At 44.5% G+C, this 20,494-nt stretch overlaps 2 protein-coding genes across 4 annotated transcripts in view; one reads left to right on the top strand and one right to left on the bottom strand.

Moving 5' to 3' along the window:
- The window catches only part of LOC144755680 (solute carrier family 22 member 7-like), a 177,675-nt gene that overhangs the window by 138,779 nt on the left and 18,402 nt on the right, over positions 1-20,494 (top strand). The window contains exon 8 of the mRNA XM_078644851.1: positions 11,714-11,822. Coding sequence (XP_078500977.1) covers positions 11,714-11,822 — 109 coding nt within the window. The remainder of the gene's footprint in view (positions 1-11,713; positions 11,823-20,494) is intronic.
- Positions 1-20,494, bottom strand: part of LOC144755679 (uncharacterized) — a 274,169-nt gene that overhangs the window by 243,288 nt on the left and 10,387 nt on the right. For 2 of the 3 annotated variants that reach the window (XR_013594952.1, XM_078644850.1), the window contains exons 1-2: positions 9,266-10,831; positions 6,265-6,308 (exon numbers count right to left, since the gene is read on the bottom strand). The gene's annotated coding sequence lies outside the window, so the exon portion shown is untranslated. Of the gene's footprint in view, positions 1-6,264; positions 6,309-9,265; positions 10,832-20,494 lie in introns of those variants that run through there. The other variant, XR_013594953.1, reaches the window with a different exon arrangement.

The following is a 20,494-nucleotide window of genomic DNA, read 5'->3' as shown; positions in this document are numbered from 1 at the left end:
TGAACCTAAAAGTCTTATATATCCCCACAACCAAGAAGCTCTAGCAGATGGAACGATATATTGCTTTCAAACAGCTGTCATAGTTAGAAGAAGTTACAGGTGAAAACGTTGACACAAATGGCTGTTTTTTTCAACTAAATTTCAATTTTTCCTATATTTAACTGTTAGTTTCTATAAAGAAACCTTGAAGGATCTACACAAATGACCCCTTGCTAAATTCAGGATTCTGTCTACTTTTCTAAAATGTATAGCTTTTCAGGATCTATTATTACTTTCATACTAATTTCTACCATTAACTGGAAGGAGGTTGAAAGCACAAAAAATAGCAAACATAGGCAATGTCCCAGAAAAATGGCAAAATTGTGTAAAAAAGGTTGGTTTTATGTCAAAAGTCTGCTTGTCCCTGTAATGCAATCTTCAAAAATGACCTTAAAGCTCTTCTCTTTGAATGATATCTGGGCTAAACCCCTCCTACCTCATCACGCTCCCTTCATTCGAAAACCATCCTCAGCCTGCACAAATTATTGATAAACCTCACATAGTACTGTACCACCTGATTTTATGCTTTGTTATGAGTATCTGTAAAGTGTTCAACCTCCAGGTAGAGGTTATCCCAGAGATAAGTTCACCTTTAATGTGTGTGTATATTTTCTATATGTTATTATTATGTTCTGGCTTTATTGTGGAGTGAAATAATCAAAGGGGAAGTGGTGCCACATTGACGCCTCTCCTAAGAAAGAAATCCTTAGGATATTTTAAAACAACTCTCACACACTTGAGTATCTGCTAGTGGCATACTTCATCATCAGGTCCTCACCCAGGTCTCTTATTAGTAGAGACGTCATGGTGGCATCACTTCCTCTTCGATAAATTTCTTTACAATTGAAAGTTGAGTGGTCCTGATCTCAACACTTCTAACTCGCCCCCTCTTGATTATATTTTATTGTGAAGTACACTTATGCCTTTGGACTGTCCTCCACCATCTGAGGACCTGGATGCAGATTATTCCCCCTTTCCCATAATAGTAATAATGAGGTTGTCTTGAATGTGCCTGTGCAAGACAACACCACCACCACTTGCAAGATGTGCATGATAAATTAAGATCTGGCTTTTTTCAGCTATTTGATCCAATCTTCCCACACCACTTTCTGACTTTTACTGTTTTCTTACAGTAGTCATAGTTACTGCTCACTTATATGCTCACCAGTATGCTTACAATCACACCACCTTGGATTACCTATCCTTGCTCACATGTGCACTATTACCCATGGGTGGCACTTATCAATTCAATGGTGTCTTTGACCCTCCTGATAAAATAGATATGTGTGCTTGCCTCTGTCCAGTCAAGTCAAGTCAAGTCAAAATTTGTATAGCGCACTACTCACCCAGAGGGTCTCAAGGCGCTTGAGGGAGAGGGGTTCTCTACTTATCAAATAGCCAGGTTTGGAGTTGTTTTCTGAAGGAGAGGTGGTTCTGTGTGAGGCGGAGGTGGGTGGGGAGGGAATTCCAAGTTTTGGCCGCTAGGTAGGAGAAAGATCTTCCTCCCATGGTGGCTCTTCGGATGCGTGGAATCGCGGCGAGGGCTTGATTGGACGAACATAGTTGGCGGGTGGGGGTGTAAAAGGTCAGTCGCGTGTTGAGGTATTTGGGTCCTAGGTTGTAGAGGGCTTTGTGTGCGTGGGTGAGGAGACGGAACGTTATTCTCTTGTTGACGGGGAGTCAGTGAAGGTCTCTCAAGTGACCGGATATGTGTTTGTGGCGGGGTAAGTCTAGGATGAGTCGGGCGGAGGAGTTCTGAATGCGTTGGAGCTTTTTCTGTAATTTGGCTGTGGTTCCGGCGTAGAGGGTGTTTCCGTAGTCCAGTCGGCTTGTGACTAGTGCTTGGGTGACCGTCTTTCTTGTTTCGGTGGGGATCCATCTGAAGATCTTTCTGAGCATACGTAGGATGTTAAAGCATGATGATGAAATGGCGTTAACTTGTCTCGTCATCGAGAGGGAGGAGTCTAGAATAAATCCCAGGTTGCGAGCATGGTCCGTTGGTTTGGGTGTGCTGCCCAGGGCCGGTGGCCACCATGAGTCGTCCCATGCAGAGGGGGATGATCCTAGGATGAGGACTTCCGTTTTGTCTGAATTCAGTTTTAAGCGGCTGTTCTTCATCCACTCGGCTACGTTTTTCATCCCTTCGTGTAGGTTGGTTTTGGCGGTGTTTGGGTCTTTGGTGAGGGAGAGGATCAGCTGTGTGTCGTCAGCGTAGGAGATGATGTTGAGGTTGTGCTGGCGTGCGATGGAAGCGAGGGGGCTCATGTAGACGTTGAAGAGGGTGGGGCTGAGCGATGATCCTTGTGGTACGCCGCAGATTACTTCGGTGGCCCCTGAAAGGGGGTAGGCGGACTCTCTGGGTTCTTCCGGCGAGGAACGAAATGATCCAGTCCAATGCTTTTCCCTGTATCCCCGCGTTGCTGAGACGTTGTTCAAGGGTGCTGTGACATACCGTGTCAAACGCTGCGGAGAGGTCCAGGAGGATGAGGGCCGCTGTTTCCCCGTTGTCGAGTAGAGTTCGGATGTCGTCTGTGGCTGCGATGAGGGCGGTCTCTGTGCTGTGTTTGGCTCGGAAGCCGGACTGTGAGGGGTCGAGGGATCCGTTAGACTCGAAGAAGGTGGCGAGCTGACTGTTGACGGTCTTCTCTATGACTTTGGCAGGGAAAGGGAGGAGCTAGATGGGGCGGTAGTTCTTAAGTTCAGTGGGGTCTGCTGTAGGTTTTTTCAGGAGGGCACTGAGTTCGGCATGTTTCCAGCTTTCCGGGAAGGTAGCGGTGTTGAGGGAGCAGTTGATGATATCTCGGAGATGGGGTGCGATGATGGAGTCGGCCTTGTTGAAGATGTGGTGGGGGCATGGGTCGGTAGGTGATCCGGAGTGAATGGAGTTCATCAAGCAGATGGTGTCTTTTGTGCTAATCGGGTTCCAGGCGCTAAGGGTGGTGGTGGGGGGCTTCAGTTCGGTGGTAAGGGGGGTGGACTGGTCGCCGAAGCTGTTATTTATGTCAGCAATTTTGCTGCGGAAGAACGAGGCTAGAGAGTCGCAGAGGTTTTGAGAGGGGGTGATGTCGTTGGTGCTGGCGTTGGGATTGGTAAGCTCTTTGACGATGCTGAAGAGTTCGTTGCTGTTGTGGGCGTTGTTGTTGAGTCGATCTTTGAATGCAGATTTCTTGGTGGATCGGATCAGCTGGTGGTGTTTGCGGGTGGTGTCCTTGAGGGCGTTCATGTTGTCTGTGGTTGGGTTTATCGCCAGGCTTTCTCGAGGGTGTGGCAGTTCTTTTTGGAGTTCTTGAGGTCGTCATTGAACCAGGAGGCTTTTTTGCAGCCTGGCTTGTTGTGAGGGTTTTTCAAGGGTGCTAATTCGTCAGCACAGTGGGTGATCCAATGTGCGAGATTGATTGCTGCTTGATTTGGGTCCGATGATTTGGTGGGAGGAATTTGGTTTAGCGATGTGGTGAGCTGGTCGGTGGTAATTTTGTTCCAGTTTCTGCGGTGGACTTGTTGTGGGTGGTGTTGGGTCGTGGTCTTTCTGAAGTTGAAATGGACGCAGCTGTGGTCCGTCCAGTGGAGTCCTGTGGCGTGATAGAAGGATACCTGCTTGCTGGAGGAGAAGATTGGGTCGAGCGTGTGTCCGGCGTAGTGGGTGGGGGTGTTTACCAGTTGTTTGAGTCCGAGATTGGCGAGGTTGTCCAGAAGGGTGGATGTGTTGCTGTCGTTCTTTTCCAGGTGGAAGTTGAGGTGCCCTAGGAGAATGTAGTCCTCGGAGGGGAGGGCGTGTGGGCTGATAAAGTCAGTGATGTCTTCGCAAAATTGTGTGCGGGGTCCTGGTGGTCTGTAGATGAGGGTGCCTCTAAGTGTGGTCTTGGGGTCGGTGTGTATCTGGAAGTGAAGGTGTTCGGCTGCTGTGAGGGTGCCGTCGGAGCTGGTCGTGATGCGGATGGTGTTCTTGTGGACGATCGCTATGCCTCCTCCTGTTTGGTTGATGCGGTCCTTTCGGATGATCTTGTAGCCGTCCGAGATGGCTATGGCGATGTCGGGCGCTGATGAGGCGTTCATCCAGGTTTCTGTAAGAAAGGCGACGTCCGGCGTTGTGGTGTCGAGTAGGTTTCCTAGTTCAATGGCGTGTCTGTGGACCGAGCGGGTGTTGAGCAGGATGCACTTCAGGTGGTTGTTGTCGGAGCTCTGTTTGGCGTTTGTGGATGTAGTGTGGGTCCTGATGCAGGAGAATTTGCAGGATTGGCAGGTGAAGGGTCCATGGGTGCATCCTGGGGCGGCTTGGTGGCAGTCGGGGAGGCGGCCGGTGTTGAGTGCAGAGAGGGATGCGGCGTCGTATGTTAGGCGGAAGGGGTGGTTTCTGCGGGGGCCAGGGGGTCTGGCGCTGGGCGCGGTCCAGGCAAGGACGGGCGTAGACGGGCTTACCTTTGGCGCGCCTTCGGCACGCATGGGGCGCGTCCGCTGCGTGTGAACGCTGCGCGTAAGTCTCCCTGCCATAAGTGGATAGTGGAGGGGGCGGAGCGAGGGAGGAGCAGCTGGGAGGCGAGAGGGGAGATGGGATCGAGTGTAGATGCTGTAGGGAGCGGGGGTGGGGCCGCGGGGGAGCAGCGGCTGGGAACGGGGAGGGGAGACGGGCTGGGACCAACAAAATGGCACCACCAAACAACAACAAAGTAATGCACGGAGAGATCGGGGCACCAAACAATAACAAAGTAATGCAGGGCGAGATCGGGGCACCGTCTGGCGCAGAAATTAATTACACCAGCAATACGATCAGCACAGTCTGGCACATAAATTAATGATAGCAGCAATACGATCGGCACAGTCTGGCACAAAAAATGATTATAGCAGCAATACGATCAGCACTGTCTGGCACAGGAATTAATACGGTCGGTCAGCAGTCAGGCACAGAGCAAATACGATACCAAATCAGGCAGGGGTACAAGGACGGTCAGGAGCGGGTGGAGCGACCGTGTCTGACCAGGTCAGGGCGGTCACAGCTCTTCACCGCTCCGGACTCACCTTATGTTCCAGTGGGAGGGAGGCGGGAGCGGGGTGGCGAGAGGGGAGATGGGATCGAGTGTAGATGCTGTAGTGAGCGGGGATGGGGCCACGGGGGAGCAGCGGCTGGGAGCGGGGAGGGGAGACGGGCTGGGACCAACAAAATGGCACCACCAAACAACAACAAAGTAATGCACGGAGAGATCGGGGCACCAAACAATAACAAAGTAATACAGGGCGAGATCGGGGCACAGTCTGGCGCGGAAATTAATTACACCAGCAATACGATCAGCACAGTCTGGCACATAAATTAATGATAGCAGCAATACGATCGGCACAGTCTGGCACAAAAAATTATTATAGCAGCAATACGATCAGCACTGTCTGGCACAGGAATTAATACGGTTGGTCAGCAGTCAGGCACAGAGCAAATACAATACCAAATCAGGCAGGGGTACAAGGACGGTCAGGAGCGGGTGGAGCGACCGTGTCTGACCAGGATCCAGGAATGCGTGCCAATCAAGGGTAAAACACGTGTTGGCTGTTCGTTTGTGTCAGGATTGCCAAGAGTCCGTCTAGAGCGAGATTCTCTGTCTCAGTAATCTCCCTTACAGCTATGGCTCGGTGGAGGAAATGCAAGCAATCGCCATTCCTTCCTAAAAAGGCGGTTGAAGTTACCTTATTGGAAAATGCGGTTGCGTGCTCTAGTGTTTGCTCGCAATCAGGGAGATCCAGGTGTTGAGCCATTTCTGTGGCACACTTCACCTGAACCGCGAGGAAGAAGACACGCTTTTGAATACTCTCCTGTTTTCACCTGTCCTGAGGAGAGTATCTTCTGAATTGTGCCGCTTCTAGGAAATTCGAGCTCATCGAGTATTTCCTGAGAAGGGCATTTAAGTTTTCTGGAGTTCCTAGGAGTACGTGACTTGAAGAACAATGCAGTAAGACTGTTCTGTTGTTTTGTCATGCGCATTAGTTTTAGGGCTAGTTTAGGGTATTGAGCATGTGTAAGTTATATCTTGGATGCTAATATTAAGAAGGGACAGCACTAGTCGTTATAACAGAATAAATCCAGTGCAGGTGCTATTCATTTTGACTGTGGTGAATTCAGCAGCTCTTCGAACTGGGAGTGAGTTAACTTCTAGCTAAAATGAAGAGCACTTGATTGCAGGTTCTGGTGAAAAGAACTAAGGTATAAGAAAATGAATGTATAAAAAAGAGAAAGACACTTACCTTCAATTTAAAAACTTCAGCTGTGATAACTTGAGGTGAGGACCCTGAGGAGAAAAGGATAATACATGTTAGAACATAGATTTAACAGAAAGCTAATTAAATAATTTACAGTTTACAGATAACAAACTCAAGGACAAGAATCACACCTACAAGAAGAGGAGCTTAGTTCACACCACTTCAGGGTAGGTTCCTACTAAGAGGGCTAGTGTGTTTTAAGGAAGGAGTCAGGATATAAATATCACAGCGTTTATTCTTGCAGCAATTATCGAGTTGTCGGAGAGGACAAGCAGCAGACGTCTGAAGCCGAAGGAAGAATCAGACGGGTGTGAGCAGTCTCTTCTCTGTCCCATCCCCTTTCCCCCCGGGGTTTACTTGCCATTGTGTGAATAAACTTGCATATTGCTAAGAAACCTTGGAGGGGCATTGGGAATAGCGGCCATTTGCTCCCATGCTCGTGGTTGTGCAGCCTCTGACAGAGTGAAGTGCCCATGTATTATATAGCACCTGAGCAGAATGGCAGAGGGTTTAGACCTTAAAAAATTAGGAGAAGTTTTAGAAGGCATACAAAGGGAATTATTTCCAGTTAGGGTTGAAAATAGGGAGCTTAGGAAAGAAACGGCAGACTTAACCTTAAAGATGAGTAATATGGTGGCAGGGCCTGGATTTAAATATTCAACCTCTTAAGAAGGAATTTCTAGTGATGCTTCAGTCTCTTCGCCCAAGGTTACAACTCAAGTAATTCATTCATTATCACCTGTGATCCCATTGGCCCCACCTGAGCGTTTTAATGGGGACCCACAGAAGGCCCAGGTTTTTCTGACTCTGTGTACTCTTCACTTTATGTGTCGCCCAGCAGTTTTCCCTGATGCGCAGTCTCGAATGGCATTTATCCTATCATATTTAAGCTGGGACAGTGCGTCATGGTCAATGTCTATGGTGTCCAGGAATGATCCCATTTTATACGATCTTGACGAATTCAAAAAAGAGTTGCTTCAATAAAAGTTTGAAATGTCAATTTGTTTATTTCTTGTGTTCCCCTTTGGGCATGCCTTAGATAACAATGATAGTGTTGATCTGTTTCCAAGGGTTCATTGGGTTAGTCAGGGTCATCATGTTCTGAGGTTGCAGAGACCATCCGGTACCTTGTATGAACCGATGGGACACTGTGAACAAGGTCAACAAATTCTGATGGTAAGAGCTGGCATAGTCCCCCAAAGGTTTGATGCTTATGTTGCCCCAACGCACAGTCTTACTGAAATAGTAGGAACCGTACAACAGAGTTGGAGATAGGCAGAAAAGAGTTATAGAAATTCTACATAACTATCACATTAAACAACTGCAAACTTAAAACCCTCATTCTGCATTTAGAAATATCTATCAAAGTATAACAACTACATAGGATGGACTGGTATCTGTTAATTTGGCAATAAAAACAAAAAGTGCCTAATGGCTAATGAAAAATTACTCAACAAGGATTTTCGAGAACTTAATAGATTTTTTCACAGTTTGGAATGTAATTAGAACAAACTCAGTTCAGATACTGTTAAGACTAAATGGAAAACAAATATAAGGGACTCCAGAAAGCCATAAATTGAAGGAAATCTTTAAGACGTCCACTAAGGGATCAACCAGAAACCCATTGATATTCAAATAATCTTATTCTACTATTCAAATCAAAAGTAGCAAAAATTGTAGCCACTACAAATTCTGATCCATTGGCATCTGATCACCACTGCTGTATCCCTCAACAACAAGTAAGCATTCTTGATTCTTTCAAATTTCTGAACTTGGATGTAACTTAGAACTAGCTCAAAAAATTCAAAGAAGTTTAGCCCCCCATTTAGAGCCTTGTACAGCTTTGCGCATATATCAGTTCTTCCTATATAGCTGATGTTATCATAAATGGAGTTAATTCTTCAATGTCAATGTGTAAGTGCTAGACCTCAAATAAACATGCAGGTTTCATAAGGAGCTATGGTAGTTGTACAATCGTACACTTCAAAAAGATACCTTTCCATTAAGATTGTATTCAAATGCTTCTATATTTAGATATCAACCACAATACATTTTGAAAAATAGCTTTTCATACATAACAGTCAGATACTTAAATTGGTATCTCTATTCCAAGGATATTATTCCATACAACCTGACTTTCCAAGATTATTCCATACATTGTTGGCTGACCAAAATAAATGCCAAAATTAGTACAGTCTTCCCTTAGAAAATGTTTATCACATCAAGTTATGTTCAGCTCGTGGTTTTCAGCTAACACTTGCTTCATGGCTCTACACACAGGAGCAGCCCATGCATGTAAGATCTGTGGGGCTGGGTTGGGGAGGGATTTGACAGACGACCTTGAGTGAAAATTAAATAAATAATTAATTTTCCCTCATCACCATCTGTCGATCCTCCCCACCGCTCTTACCTGCAAGGGCCACAGCTGTTTGCACACCACTTCTTCAGGGTTGAAAAAACACAAACACTATTTACACGCATAATACGACATTCCAAAATATCATTCTACAGACTTCAATAACTGAGTAGTGTGGCTATTGACTCTGGTTATTTGCTGAACATTACAAGTCCTAATATCTCTCTCTTTATTTTTGATATTTGGGGGATACTACCCACAAAAAAATGATTCGCAGCTGAGAAACTCTGACCAATAGCATGTTGTATATGGTGTCACTTGCCAAAGGTTCCTTGGGAATATACCTCCTTTGAAATCAAAAAGTGCCCAAATAAATAGGCAAAGTTCTAGATGAAAAGGTGGCAAAATAAAAGAGCTAAAATAAAACAGATCCTATCCAATTATCATTTAGCTGGTGCCTCATACAAAAGTTATCCTTCTCGAAGCACAAATATCCATCCTTTTCCAATTTGCTTAGTATTCTTGGCTGATTAGCTACAACACACTCACATGGAGTCTCATGCAGCTAGTGACAGTAAAATTCAACCTAATCCACTAACCAATAGTAATCACTCTAATGTTCCCACTCACTCTCAAAATTAGTGCTGAAAAACTTGACCACTGTTGGTTGTGGGTGATTTCTCCAATTTAAGAATTTCCATGAACACTCTTTTCTTAATTCATAACCCTGTGAAAAAATGAAAAATATTTATTGCACTGCTCAAAACTGGCGGAGAGATCTACTGAAAACCCAAAACTCAAACTAGCAACCCACACATTACAGTACTCTTGATCTCCGATGTGTCCTTCAGATAATGTCCTGCAATTTGATATAAATTTCAAGGTGGAAACCTCAACACAGTTTAAAATGCCTCAAGGCATAGCGGTTATATCGAATATGACCTACAAGCAATAACAAGGAATTCAAAGACATAGCGGTTGTGCATAGCATGCCATCTGTCTCTTATAGTTAAACATAGAGCCCCTCTTACAACCTGGAGCAACTCTGTTAAATAGCACGTCCTTCACTACTTACAATTGTCCGTACATGGCGTCTTATGACCCAGGAGGGCTGTTACTTATTACCATACTTCATGGAATAAATTCTCTACCAAGTCTCAATGGGTCCCATTCACAGAGCTAACTTAAGACAAAATCCTAAACTCACTACTTTTGGTATTCACAGAAGGCATTTAGTAGTAGTAAAGTTAGGATTTTGTCTTAAGTTTGACTTGTCTTTTATCAAGGGCCAACAGATATTAACGTCCATTACTAACATTCCCCTGTGCATCTTCCGTGCATCACTCCAACAAAGCACGATTGTGAAAGTATTAAAAACTGCCAACATTAAAAACCATATTAAAAAAATAACTTTGGACCATAGAGCACTACAGCATTCTCTACCTATTATCAACTCAAATACCTTATTAACACCTTGCGCGCTAGCGGGTTTCCCGCTGTGCGCTGACTTTTGCGGAAGTCCGCGTTACATGACAAGCTCAGCTCGTCATGAGCGTACGAGAGGCGTAACTCATGACGAGCTAAATCCAACATCTACTTGGAAACAAGCTTCTAAGTTTGTGGAGTCAGCATAGATACCACTATCACAACCACTTCTGTTCTTATCTGTCCCCACTTAAGCGTGGAGTCCCAAACGGCTTGACCTTTCACTGCCTACAAATGAACATCTATCTATATCCAGTGGCATTCTTAATCCACTACTATGAACACCAATGCTACAATTAAATTTTTGGAATGCTGCTGATAACACCACTTCTCCACGATATGTGTACTCGAGGTTAACATTTAAATGACTCAGAACCACCGCAGGCTAAACACTGACAAGACAGAAAAAATGCTATGTGCCAGTCTTATTTCTACCATTTGCCTTTCACTAAACCACAGCCATATATAACTGCTCCACCCCCACTTCCAAAGTAGTAAAGAGATTCTTGGACTATATATGGATGCCTAACTCTCCATGAAAGTTTGAGTCCATAGCTTCAATGAAACCTAACTCCCTTCTTTTCATTTATGTTCACCCTCAAAGAGTTCTAACATTAACAGCCCCTGTCCTCTATCACCTTCGTTATATCTCTTATCATCAGAGTCCAGACATCTCCTCACTACCCAAAATTGCCAAAACTCTTGCACTGGTAAAACCTCATCCTTGGAAAATGTTATATCATTACCTCGCCCTAAATTAGAACTGTAATCTTTGAGACCCTCTACAAAATAAGCAACAGTCATGGAGAAACAGTCTCTTACATCACACTGTACATGTTAAACATACAAACTAACACCTAGTTGAAAGAGTTGAATTTTGTAGAATAAATCTATGAAATCACCTCCTCGGGGAATTTGGATATCTCCCTGAGACACCTACACAAAGTAATTTTATTCAAATTGCACTTGTACCCAAAGACAATAGTTAGATAGTTCATATTTCCCTACTACAGACGGGCAAGTGAGGAGTTTAAAATTAAATTCATGACACAACTTCTGGTGCTTCATTGGTTACACTGTGCATTGCAACGGTCTAAATCATTTTAAGAATTTGGCATTCTAATAATGTGACAGGATTGGTGGTATACATTTACTCTCTATTCTGGAGGAGATTGTGCTAATGAAGCCACACTGTCCCTCGGCAAGTTCCTAATTCAGACTCCACTGTATGAGAGGTGCATGGGAATATTGCTTTACACAGGTTAGAGGAACAATGTCTTATGACTTATCTCCATTTTTCATTTTCCTACTATATGCTGGACAATTACATTCAAATGTATTTTCCTTTCTCAAAAAGTAATATCATATATATTTACAAAAAAAGTTTGTTTGGTGACCATTAACACTTAAAATTACCTCTTTGATGGTTGACCTTTCAAAGGATGATGTTTTGTTGTTCCCAACAATTATATTTCATAGGACGCAATTGACTTAATCACCAATTAATTATCTCTTCACTAAGGTGTTTAACTGTGATTTAATCCACCTGTATAACTCTTCCTTTCTCTCTTTCCTGCTCTTACCTAAATCCAGCTTTTGGGGGGCTGCGAACAGCAATTGCAGTTATAGGAAAAGGATTCTCTGGAGCCACCTTCACAACCCTCATCCTGTTTAGTGCTGAGCTCTACCCTACGGTCATCAGGTATGCATAAGCACTTCTTTTAGATATTCATAATTGATGATATGGTGCATAGCAAAACCACAGCCGTGTTGGCTGTCTCCAAATAAGCAACTAAGAAGTTAAAGCAAGGTTCTGCAAAGCACCAATCCAATCTTCTACAGCATCTTTACATTGAATGAGCTGGGAGTCTATGCACGGCATGTATAATTCACAATATGCAATTTGTAATATGTAAAGTAGCTAAGAATCACTACAGTAGAGCTAAAAATTACAATTCACAAACCTAGTAGTTGAAATTTCCACGTTCACCTCTCCTTTGTTGTTTATGGGGATATCAGTATGATTTCTATGCCTATCAAAGATACTATGAGCCTTTGTCTCTTTCTACATTTATACAGGAATGGGGTGAGCGGAATTTGCGTAATTGTGTAATTTGCATAATCGCGTTACGCAAATCTCCGCGAAACGGTAAAAAATCTCCGCGAACACACAGAAATTCTGCAAACATGCACGATTGCTTGTTCGCGATGCTTTTTTCCTGTTTGTAATCGCTGTTTGCGTGCTCGGGGTGAAATATCTCGCGAACATGAACTTTCAGAACGCAAACACTTTCACCATGTTGCGACAAAAATAAAATAAAATGCACTTTTAAGCCAACCCTTGTGTGCTTGCTTTCCCCAGACTTCTCCTGCACAGAGTCTGTTCTCTTGTAGGTTTAGGTCGCAGGTATGTGCATAAGCTAGCCACCAACTTGTTTGTCTGCAGCCAAACTCAAGGATCCTTTTTTCTCTGGGGGCTGTATAAATGGGTATGGTGATCAGATCTTAGTTTACATTAAAAAACCCTGGAAGTTCAGAAAAAAAAGGCTAAAGTGACGTCATAGCTAGGTGTCGCAATGACTTCAAAACTAACATTTAAAATGTTGCCATGAATGTCTTATTACTTCACATATTACGTCACTCATGGCATATTAATCTTTAATGATATCACTGATTACTTTATTAAATGAATGTAACAGTTTGCTGTGCACTATTTATACAGGAAGATTTCCAATGTTCTTCACCTAGACCCACCTTTCCACCACATATTTAGTTTTAGTTGGTATTTATAATTATAAATGTAGATCAAATAAATTGCTGCAGCACTATTTACTTCCTTTTTAATTAAGTCTTGAATACATTTAAATGTATTAAATCAAATAAAATGTATTTTTCTGTAGTTAAATTTTAGACAATTCCCACCTAAAAAAAATATATGTTTTCTATTATACAATCACATTTATTATGACATATTATTGAAGGTGATTTGTAAAATTAGTTGAAAGTAATTTAATCATATTTTGATCAACAGTATTAGCAACATTAATTCATAAATTCCAAAAAGGTTGATAAAATAAGTTATTATTACAAAATAAATATGTTTTATCTTTAGATATTTTAGTTAACATTGCATTACATGTAGTTATATTTAAAATAAAATATTAATATTATTTTCTATGTGGTTTTATTTTTAGTACCTATCTCCATCATGTTTTATGGGTGAGTATTGCAGTATCAGTTGTTGGTAATTTGTGTTGCTGAACTTACTAGTGTTTCTTTTTTGGCACTTGTAAACTTGGCTCCCCCTCTTGTTCACTGGATGGAGACTTGTACATTTACACTTTTGAGTAACATTACAATAGGGTTTTCCGAATATCCAAAAGTAGTACATTTACTCAAAAGTGTAAGATTAAATTACTCATGTAAATTACTCACATGTGTAAGTTATGTTGAGGAATAGCTCCAGAAGTGTTCTGTGGATGGATACATGACAGTATGTATCCTACAAGTTCAAGGATGCTATCCAGTCTCCTGAATCAAGGGAGCAATGAACATAGGCCAAAGTCAACACCTAGAAACTGTTCTTCTAAATGATTTTGCTCAGCAGGCAGACGTCTAGCATCGGCCCTGGTTCTCTGGCAAAATAATAATACATTTTGGGCATCAGAGACTGACTTTCTTGGCAAAAAAAAGGATCTGTGATTCACTGAAATCTGAACAAACACAGGTAGGACAGCAGGTGGAATATTCAGCAACATGAAGCACATACTAGTCTGAGATAGCTGGATTCTAGCTGGGCAAGTAAAGAGAAATTACGCTTCCTATCCACGATGAATAGGCTGTGGGAGGCGGAATAACATCAACTTGGCAGCAGTCCCAACAAATGAGGACTGTTCTACATGCTGTTAGCCATAGCCTCTGAAACCACCATGTCCTTTGGAGCAGTAAACAGCTATGCTGGTTGTGGTACAGGTTAAGTTTAAGAGGTCTGCATACAGCAATAGATGAGAACCCAAGAATGTTCTCTAAGCATTTGGTATTGCTGTGTAATTGACAAGCCAGAGATTGCAAATCCAATAATGTGGGCCATCACATCTTTGAAGCACTCCAATGTAAAGCCAGCTTTTTTTTTTACCGGGCAGCCAGGAACCATCAAATGATATATTCATTTAGGATAAATGCACATTTCCAGAAACCCGGTGAATTTGATAATCTGAGTAAAAGAATTCTGAAATTCCCCAGGACTGGCCAGGAATATCTTGCTGGCCATATCCCAAAAGGCCTTTGTATAGCTTCTCAGCAGGCAGATGGCATTCAGGCACCTCAAACCTAACTGCCAGATGAAAAGACTCTTTCTGGAATGCATCAATGCTTTGATTCACTGTTTAACGGTGCATTAATTGAGATTTACTTTGGTTGTGGAAGCTTGACCTACCAAGGGGCCGATTACGATGGTGGGCGGACAAAGTCCGCCCGCCATAGTGGCGCAAGCAGGACCGACCGCCATAGGTGTGGCGGTCCCGCACGACAAATTGAATGCATTAGCCACACTGGCGGGTGCATCCTGTATGTTTACATTGTGGCGGGTGGCAGCAACTGCCACCATGTAAAAACACATGTTTTACATTTGAATGTACAACGTGGCAGGAACCATGTGGTGCCTACCGCCTTGTACATGCAAATGTAGGGGGGTACCTATGGTACCCCCCACGTGCAACACCCCACCCACCACCCCCATGGGGGCCTGCAACGAGCCCCCAAAGGCATTTTCTGCCTGTCTTTTTGCCACGGAAACTCCGCCGCAAAAGACAGGCATTCTAATACCCACGTCGGTGCCTGCACGGCACCGCCTCCATTAACCCCCTGTACCTGGTCCCGCAAGGTGGTCGGAACAGGCCCGCCTTGCGGGACCACGGCGGACGGTCTTTCCGTCCGCCGCGGTACCTTTTCCCTTCCCACAGCCATGCTAATATGGGGTGGGAATTTTAAGGTCGATGGCAGTGAATCCGCGACTGCCGGGCCGGTGGGCCTCACCACCGGCCCAGCGGTCACAGATTCACCACCATCGTAATTGGCCCCCAAGTTCTCAGTAGTCAATTGGGTGAGGTCAGAAAAGACAGGTCCCTGATGATGCTTACCTACCTGGTGATTTACTGGGTAGCCGCACATGGCCCCCACCTGCAAGATTTCCATCAGTAGATTTGTCTTGGGGCTTGATTGAGAATTTGAGTTTGGCAATAGGTTACTTCACCACACATGTGACAGATATCCTGTATGCCTTTTTACAAGTGCATTATATCCTCTGGCACTTGTAATAAGGTGGATTGGATACCCGTCCACGAAACTCTAGATCAGACCCTTAGTCTTCACCGCTGGTAGCTGAAGGACCAGCACTTCTGCTGCTCTTTGGACTTCTTCCATAAACAGGCACTCTTCTCTGAGGGGGCTTTACCTCTTTCTTAGACAGAGTATCCACATCACTGCCACTCTGTGGCTATAAATATAGGCCAGCATCAGTGTGATGAAGAAGTAGCATTTTTTCTGCCTCCTCGTTGTCATCCTGATCATGAGTATCATATCGAAAGCCTTAAACAGCGTCATAATCTGATCCATCAAGGGAGGGGCAGATTCTCATGCCAGCTCACCCTGCAGCAGTTTTCCTGTCCAGTTTTTTTTTACAGCCAGCTACTCTCTGCTGCTGAGATGTTTTCCTGCTGCCCAATGTTTGCACTTCCTCTGCTTGTTTCTTGCTCTGTTTTGCCTTTTCTGCTTGTTTCTCTGCCCTCCGTTTTGCCTTTTTGTGCTAAGTTTTCTGCCCTCTGTTTTACCCTCTTCTGCTCCATTTTACCTTTCTAGATAATTTTTCTGCCCTCTATTTTGCCTTTTCTGCCCTCTGTTTTGCCCTCTTCTGCTCTATTTTGCCTTTTCTGCTTGTTTATCTGCCCTCTGTTTTGTATTTTCTGCCCTCTGTTTGTGCCTCCTCTGCTCACTTCTTGCTCTGTTTTGCTTTTTTTGTTCATTTTTCTGCCTTTTGTTTCTCCTTTTCTGTTCATTTTTCTGTCCTTTGTTTTGACCTCTACTACTCTGTTTTGCTTTTTCTGCTCATTTTTCTGCCCTCTCTTTTGCTTTTTTCTGCTTGGTTTTCTCCCCTCCTTTTTACAATTTTTCTGCCCTCCGTTCTGCCCTATTTTGTTTTCTGCTCAATTTTCTGCCCTATGTTTTGCCTTTTCTGCTTGTTTCTCTGTCCTCTGTTTTGCCCTTTTTGCTCACTTGTTCTTCTGCCCTCTGTTTTGCCTTTTTTTTTGCATGTTTCTTTCCTCTTCCCACCGTTTTCTCTAAAGGGGGAACTGACACGATGGAGTCCTCACACCCGGTGCCCAGATACCCCCAGCGGTGACATTGACTTGCTCTACAAATGCTGATTGACTGATTGATTGATAATCAAAATTGGGGACTGCATCTTTTTAATCTTATAAGTAGACATGGGCCTGTTTCATTTTGGAAATGTTGTTGGGGTCAGTGCTAGAGCAGGTGCCACTGAAGTTGAGGCTGGTGCCAGAGCGATGGGAGCCAACAAGGCCTCCGAGGTAGGAGTAGCGGCATGCGCCAGCACCAGCAGAGGGCCAAGTGGAAGAAGAATGAGTAGTGTGCGACCCCACCCCCATTTGTAATGTTAAAGCTCCCTCGAGCAGTTGGCTGACGAGCCTGGGACCCCGCACCTGCGCGCCTGAGTGGTACTAAACCTGGCAATATTTGGCAGCCACCGGCAACCCCAGAACATGGCCTAATCCCTGCTGATGAGGGGTAAATACCCCGAAACACGTGTCCAGGGATGGCGAAGATAGCAGAGAATCGAAAGAAGATGCATCGCGGAACACAAACTACACTTACCACAGTCCTTAGGGGCGATCCCGCTGGTGTGTGAGTAGTGTGCGACCCCACCCCCATTTGTAATGGAAGAAGAATGAGGTTTGTTGCTGGCGAGGAAAGGTGCACTGACAGAAGTCCAGCTAGAGGCCCGATGGCTACCTGGGGCCTGTAGGCACTTCACAGGAAGCTGGAATTATCAGAACAGCCTCTGGAGCAGCTTACAAGGCTGTTTTGGACTAAAACAATTCCCTCTGGCGCCTGTTAGGCAATAGTTAAAATTGTTTTCCATAGGGAAATCGCAACATTCTATTGGGAATAACTTTGGCGCCGGTTGAGGAATCTTCCTGAAATTTTCCTTAACTTTGCCTAGCGGCGCTCCGGTCCTTCCCTGAAAGTTTTGGGGGGGATTCGTCAAGCGGGGGCCGAGATAAAAGGGGGGTCCCAAAACGTGTTTTCCCCATGTTAATTTCCATAGGGCGGTTGGACTCACTTTTAGCCCGAACGGCTGAATGGTTTTCCACCAAACTTGGCAAAATTGTAGGGACTGGTAGCCCGATGTGCCTTTGCTATGTCTCAAGATATGTGATCCAGTGGTTTTTACGAAAATTAACTTTGAAAAAATATATATTGGGCTACATTGGGCTATATATATGTTAGAGCCCAAATGTAGCCCAATGTAGCCCAATGTAGCCCAAAGATGGCCACCAGAGACAAAAAAAAACAAATGTAGCCCAAATATCAGCCAGATGTAGCCCAACTATAGCCCAATGACAGAATGTCCCAGAGTGTTCTATAGAACAACTAGAGCGCTAACAGTCTTACTTATGACAAAAGTATGGCACACCTGAAGTCATATGCATGTGCGGCCGGGAGCTGTCTGACGCACACTAGCACCGTAGTGTCAGATGTCTCCTGCCCAGGGCACAAGTCCTAAAAAAAGAAGTGGGGGGACGCTGTCATCGGAAGTGACGTCATGAAAGGTGGCTCCGATCCCGTCACAGAGAGGCCAAAAAGTTTAGTCCAGCTGTTTGGCAGGGGGGACGGCGTCCACCCTGTAAAATAAGTGGGGGGACGCCATCCACCCGCGTGGTACCCCGACTCGAGCCCTGCTCCCGCCCATCTGACGCATGCAAAGGGTTAACTGTTCAATTGCCAGGTACAGGGGAGAGCCGCAGCTGAAATGCATCAGCTGGGGCTATCTGTCCCACAATTAGGCTGCTTAAAATACCCTTAATTTCCTGCTTATGAGTAGTAGGTAGCCATCTGTCATCGTGGGCAAATGAAAGACCTAGGTCCTAGAATAAACCAGTGGGAGCTGAAGGTGCAATTAAGTTACCCAGGCATTCTGCAGAAAATTGTACCGGGAGTGAAATTGACCTGATAGAAGAGGTGGAGGGCTTACTTGCCATGAAGGAACCAGGAGGTCAATTAGGGGAGGGGTCCACTCAGAAGGGCATTAGTTCATATTTTGGTAAATCACAATGCAGTGGGTATCCAGGGTCTAGGAAAAAAAGATAACTGTATTGGCACCCCTTGTGGAGAAGTGTGGCTCAATGGTTAGAGCGGCAGACCCTGATGCAGAGGTCTAGCCCGGGACCAGGGTTCAATTCCCCGCCTCGGCGGGTCTTGGGCTCAAAATTCCACAGGCCTGATAATTCTCGCCTCGGTGCCTATTCCAATCATTGAGTCCCACTCTGGGCAATAGCTTGCTTAATCTCCACAACGGCCCCCACAATGCTAAGGATGCCTGGCCTCCACCTTGGGGGTACCCAGGAGTGGACACCTCACAGGGAAAGCCAGGATGGGTTCCACAGCGGTATTCGTACAAGCGCCTTGAGACCCTTGCGGGTGAGTAGTGCGCTATACAAGTATCAATTTACAATTTTTACCCACGTTTAATCCTAAGGAGTTCACTCCAGGATCTCTGATACAGGTTCCTCTTCTGAACAAATGCATATCCGCTCGACTCATACAGTTAACATTGAATGTTGGAACAGGTATAAGGTACTAAAAACCATAGAAATTAATAGAATGCCGTAACAGGTGGGATTGAGGCCCGCATGGCCAGCGCGAGTAAGGGTGAAGTGGAAATATTGAATAAAATAAAGCAAGTAAGTGGAGGTATTTGTAGTCTGCGTGATTGAATGGTTAGGCTGGCCAAGACGTATAATGAAAAAAAAGACCAGCTATCAGGTATGGTAACAAACATTAGTATCCCCAGTGAAGCTAGCAGAAATTAACAGATTAAAATGGTCAGCAAACAATCCACTTATTGTAGTCTTACTCCATGTAGGGTCAAAATAGATGCTTCACCCAAAGGTAACTACCAAAGAGTGCCACAATCTCCCAGTAAAAATAACATCAGAGGGGAATTGATAGGAGGAAGGTATATACTCAAGAAGAATTGTGCATCAGAAAAGTCAATCCTCTCAAGACAGAGAGACTTTGAGTTTTATAGCTACCATAAGCATTTGGATAATACCAAATCCCCAGAGGCCTTATGATATCTTCTTGATAAATGTCCCCAAATTCTCACAAGGCGCCTGTAAATCTCACAATTCATGTGTGAACAAGGTGATCCATTGAAACAGTAGGCCAGTTTTGACCCCTAACATCACACGAAGTTGTGGATAGGGCAAACGAGGTCGACTCCCTCGGACTACTATCATGGAACCTGGCTGGAGTTAGAACAAGTCTCTCTGACCCTGAATGGGGGTGAATATATTGACCAATACCATGCTGTCCTTTTTCAGGAGACCTTGGCAGTGACCCAGTTATTTAGAAGTGGTTTTATTTCATTTTATGTTAATACAGTGCTGACTCCATCAGGAAGAGCTGCAGGTGGCCTTTTAATCTGGTTGAGGTTGTATTTATTCCCAAAAGTTAAACTAAACCCATTTAACCCCTTCCCTGCTGCTGTCGGCGTTGGCCGCCGTGAGCACTACCTCGCTGGTGCTGCGAACGTCCAACGGCCCGCCCATTTCTCAGACCCGCCGCACTGCCGCGAAATCGCGGCCGCGGCTAAGGGGTTGATAGCAAGGACCTGACGCGACCAGAAATAACATAAATGACTGTGCATGGTGCTAGACATATTGTCATTGTGAATTTGTATATTAGATAAGTTCCCCCAAAATATACAATCTCCAATAGTGGACCACCCTATTGCCATATTGAGTTATTCTAACCAGAGCGCCTGGCAAAAGGGAAATACATCAGATTTTAAAAACCTTAGACACATCAACCAGAACAGGAGATCCGGACCAGGGCACACTAAAATTAACCGCGGTAACGGCGCAGTTGCAAGATAAGTCAACAGCAATACCAGATCAGGGCCCAGATGTAGGTAAATCTAATTTACGACCCATAAATACCGAATTTACCGATTCTGTATTTATGAATCAGTAAATTAGAAGGAGGCAGATGTAGGTAATTCTAAAATCACAATTACCGAATCTGTAACATTCGGTAATTACCGATTCGGTAGATACCGAATCGGTATTTCCC

Source organism: Lissotriton helveticus, chromosome 5_1 (genome assembly GCF_964261635.1).
Source record: "Lissotriton helveticus chromosome 5_1, aLisHel1.1, whole genome shotgun sequence".
In the NCBI taxonomy this organism is placed as follows: domain Eukaryota; kingdom Metazoa; phylum Chordata; class Amphibia; order Caudata; family Salamandridae; genus Lissotriton; species Lissotriton helveticus.
Note: the sequence above shows the minus strand (reverse complement) of the source record. Positions and strands in the feature narration are given on the sequence as shown.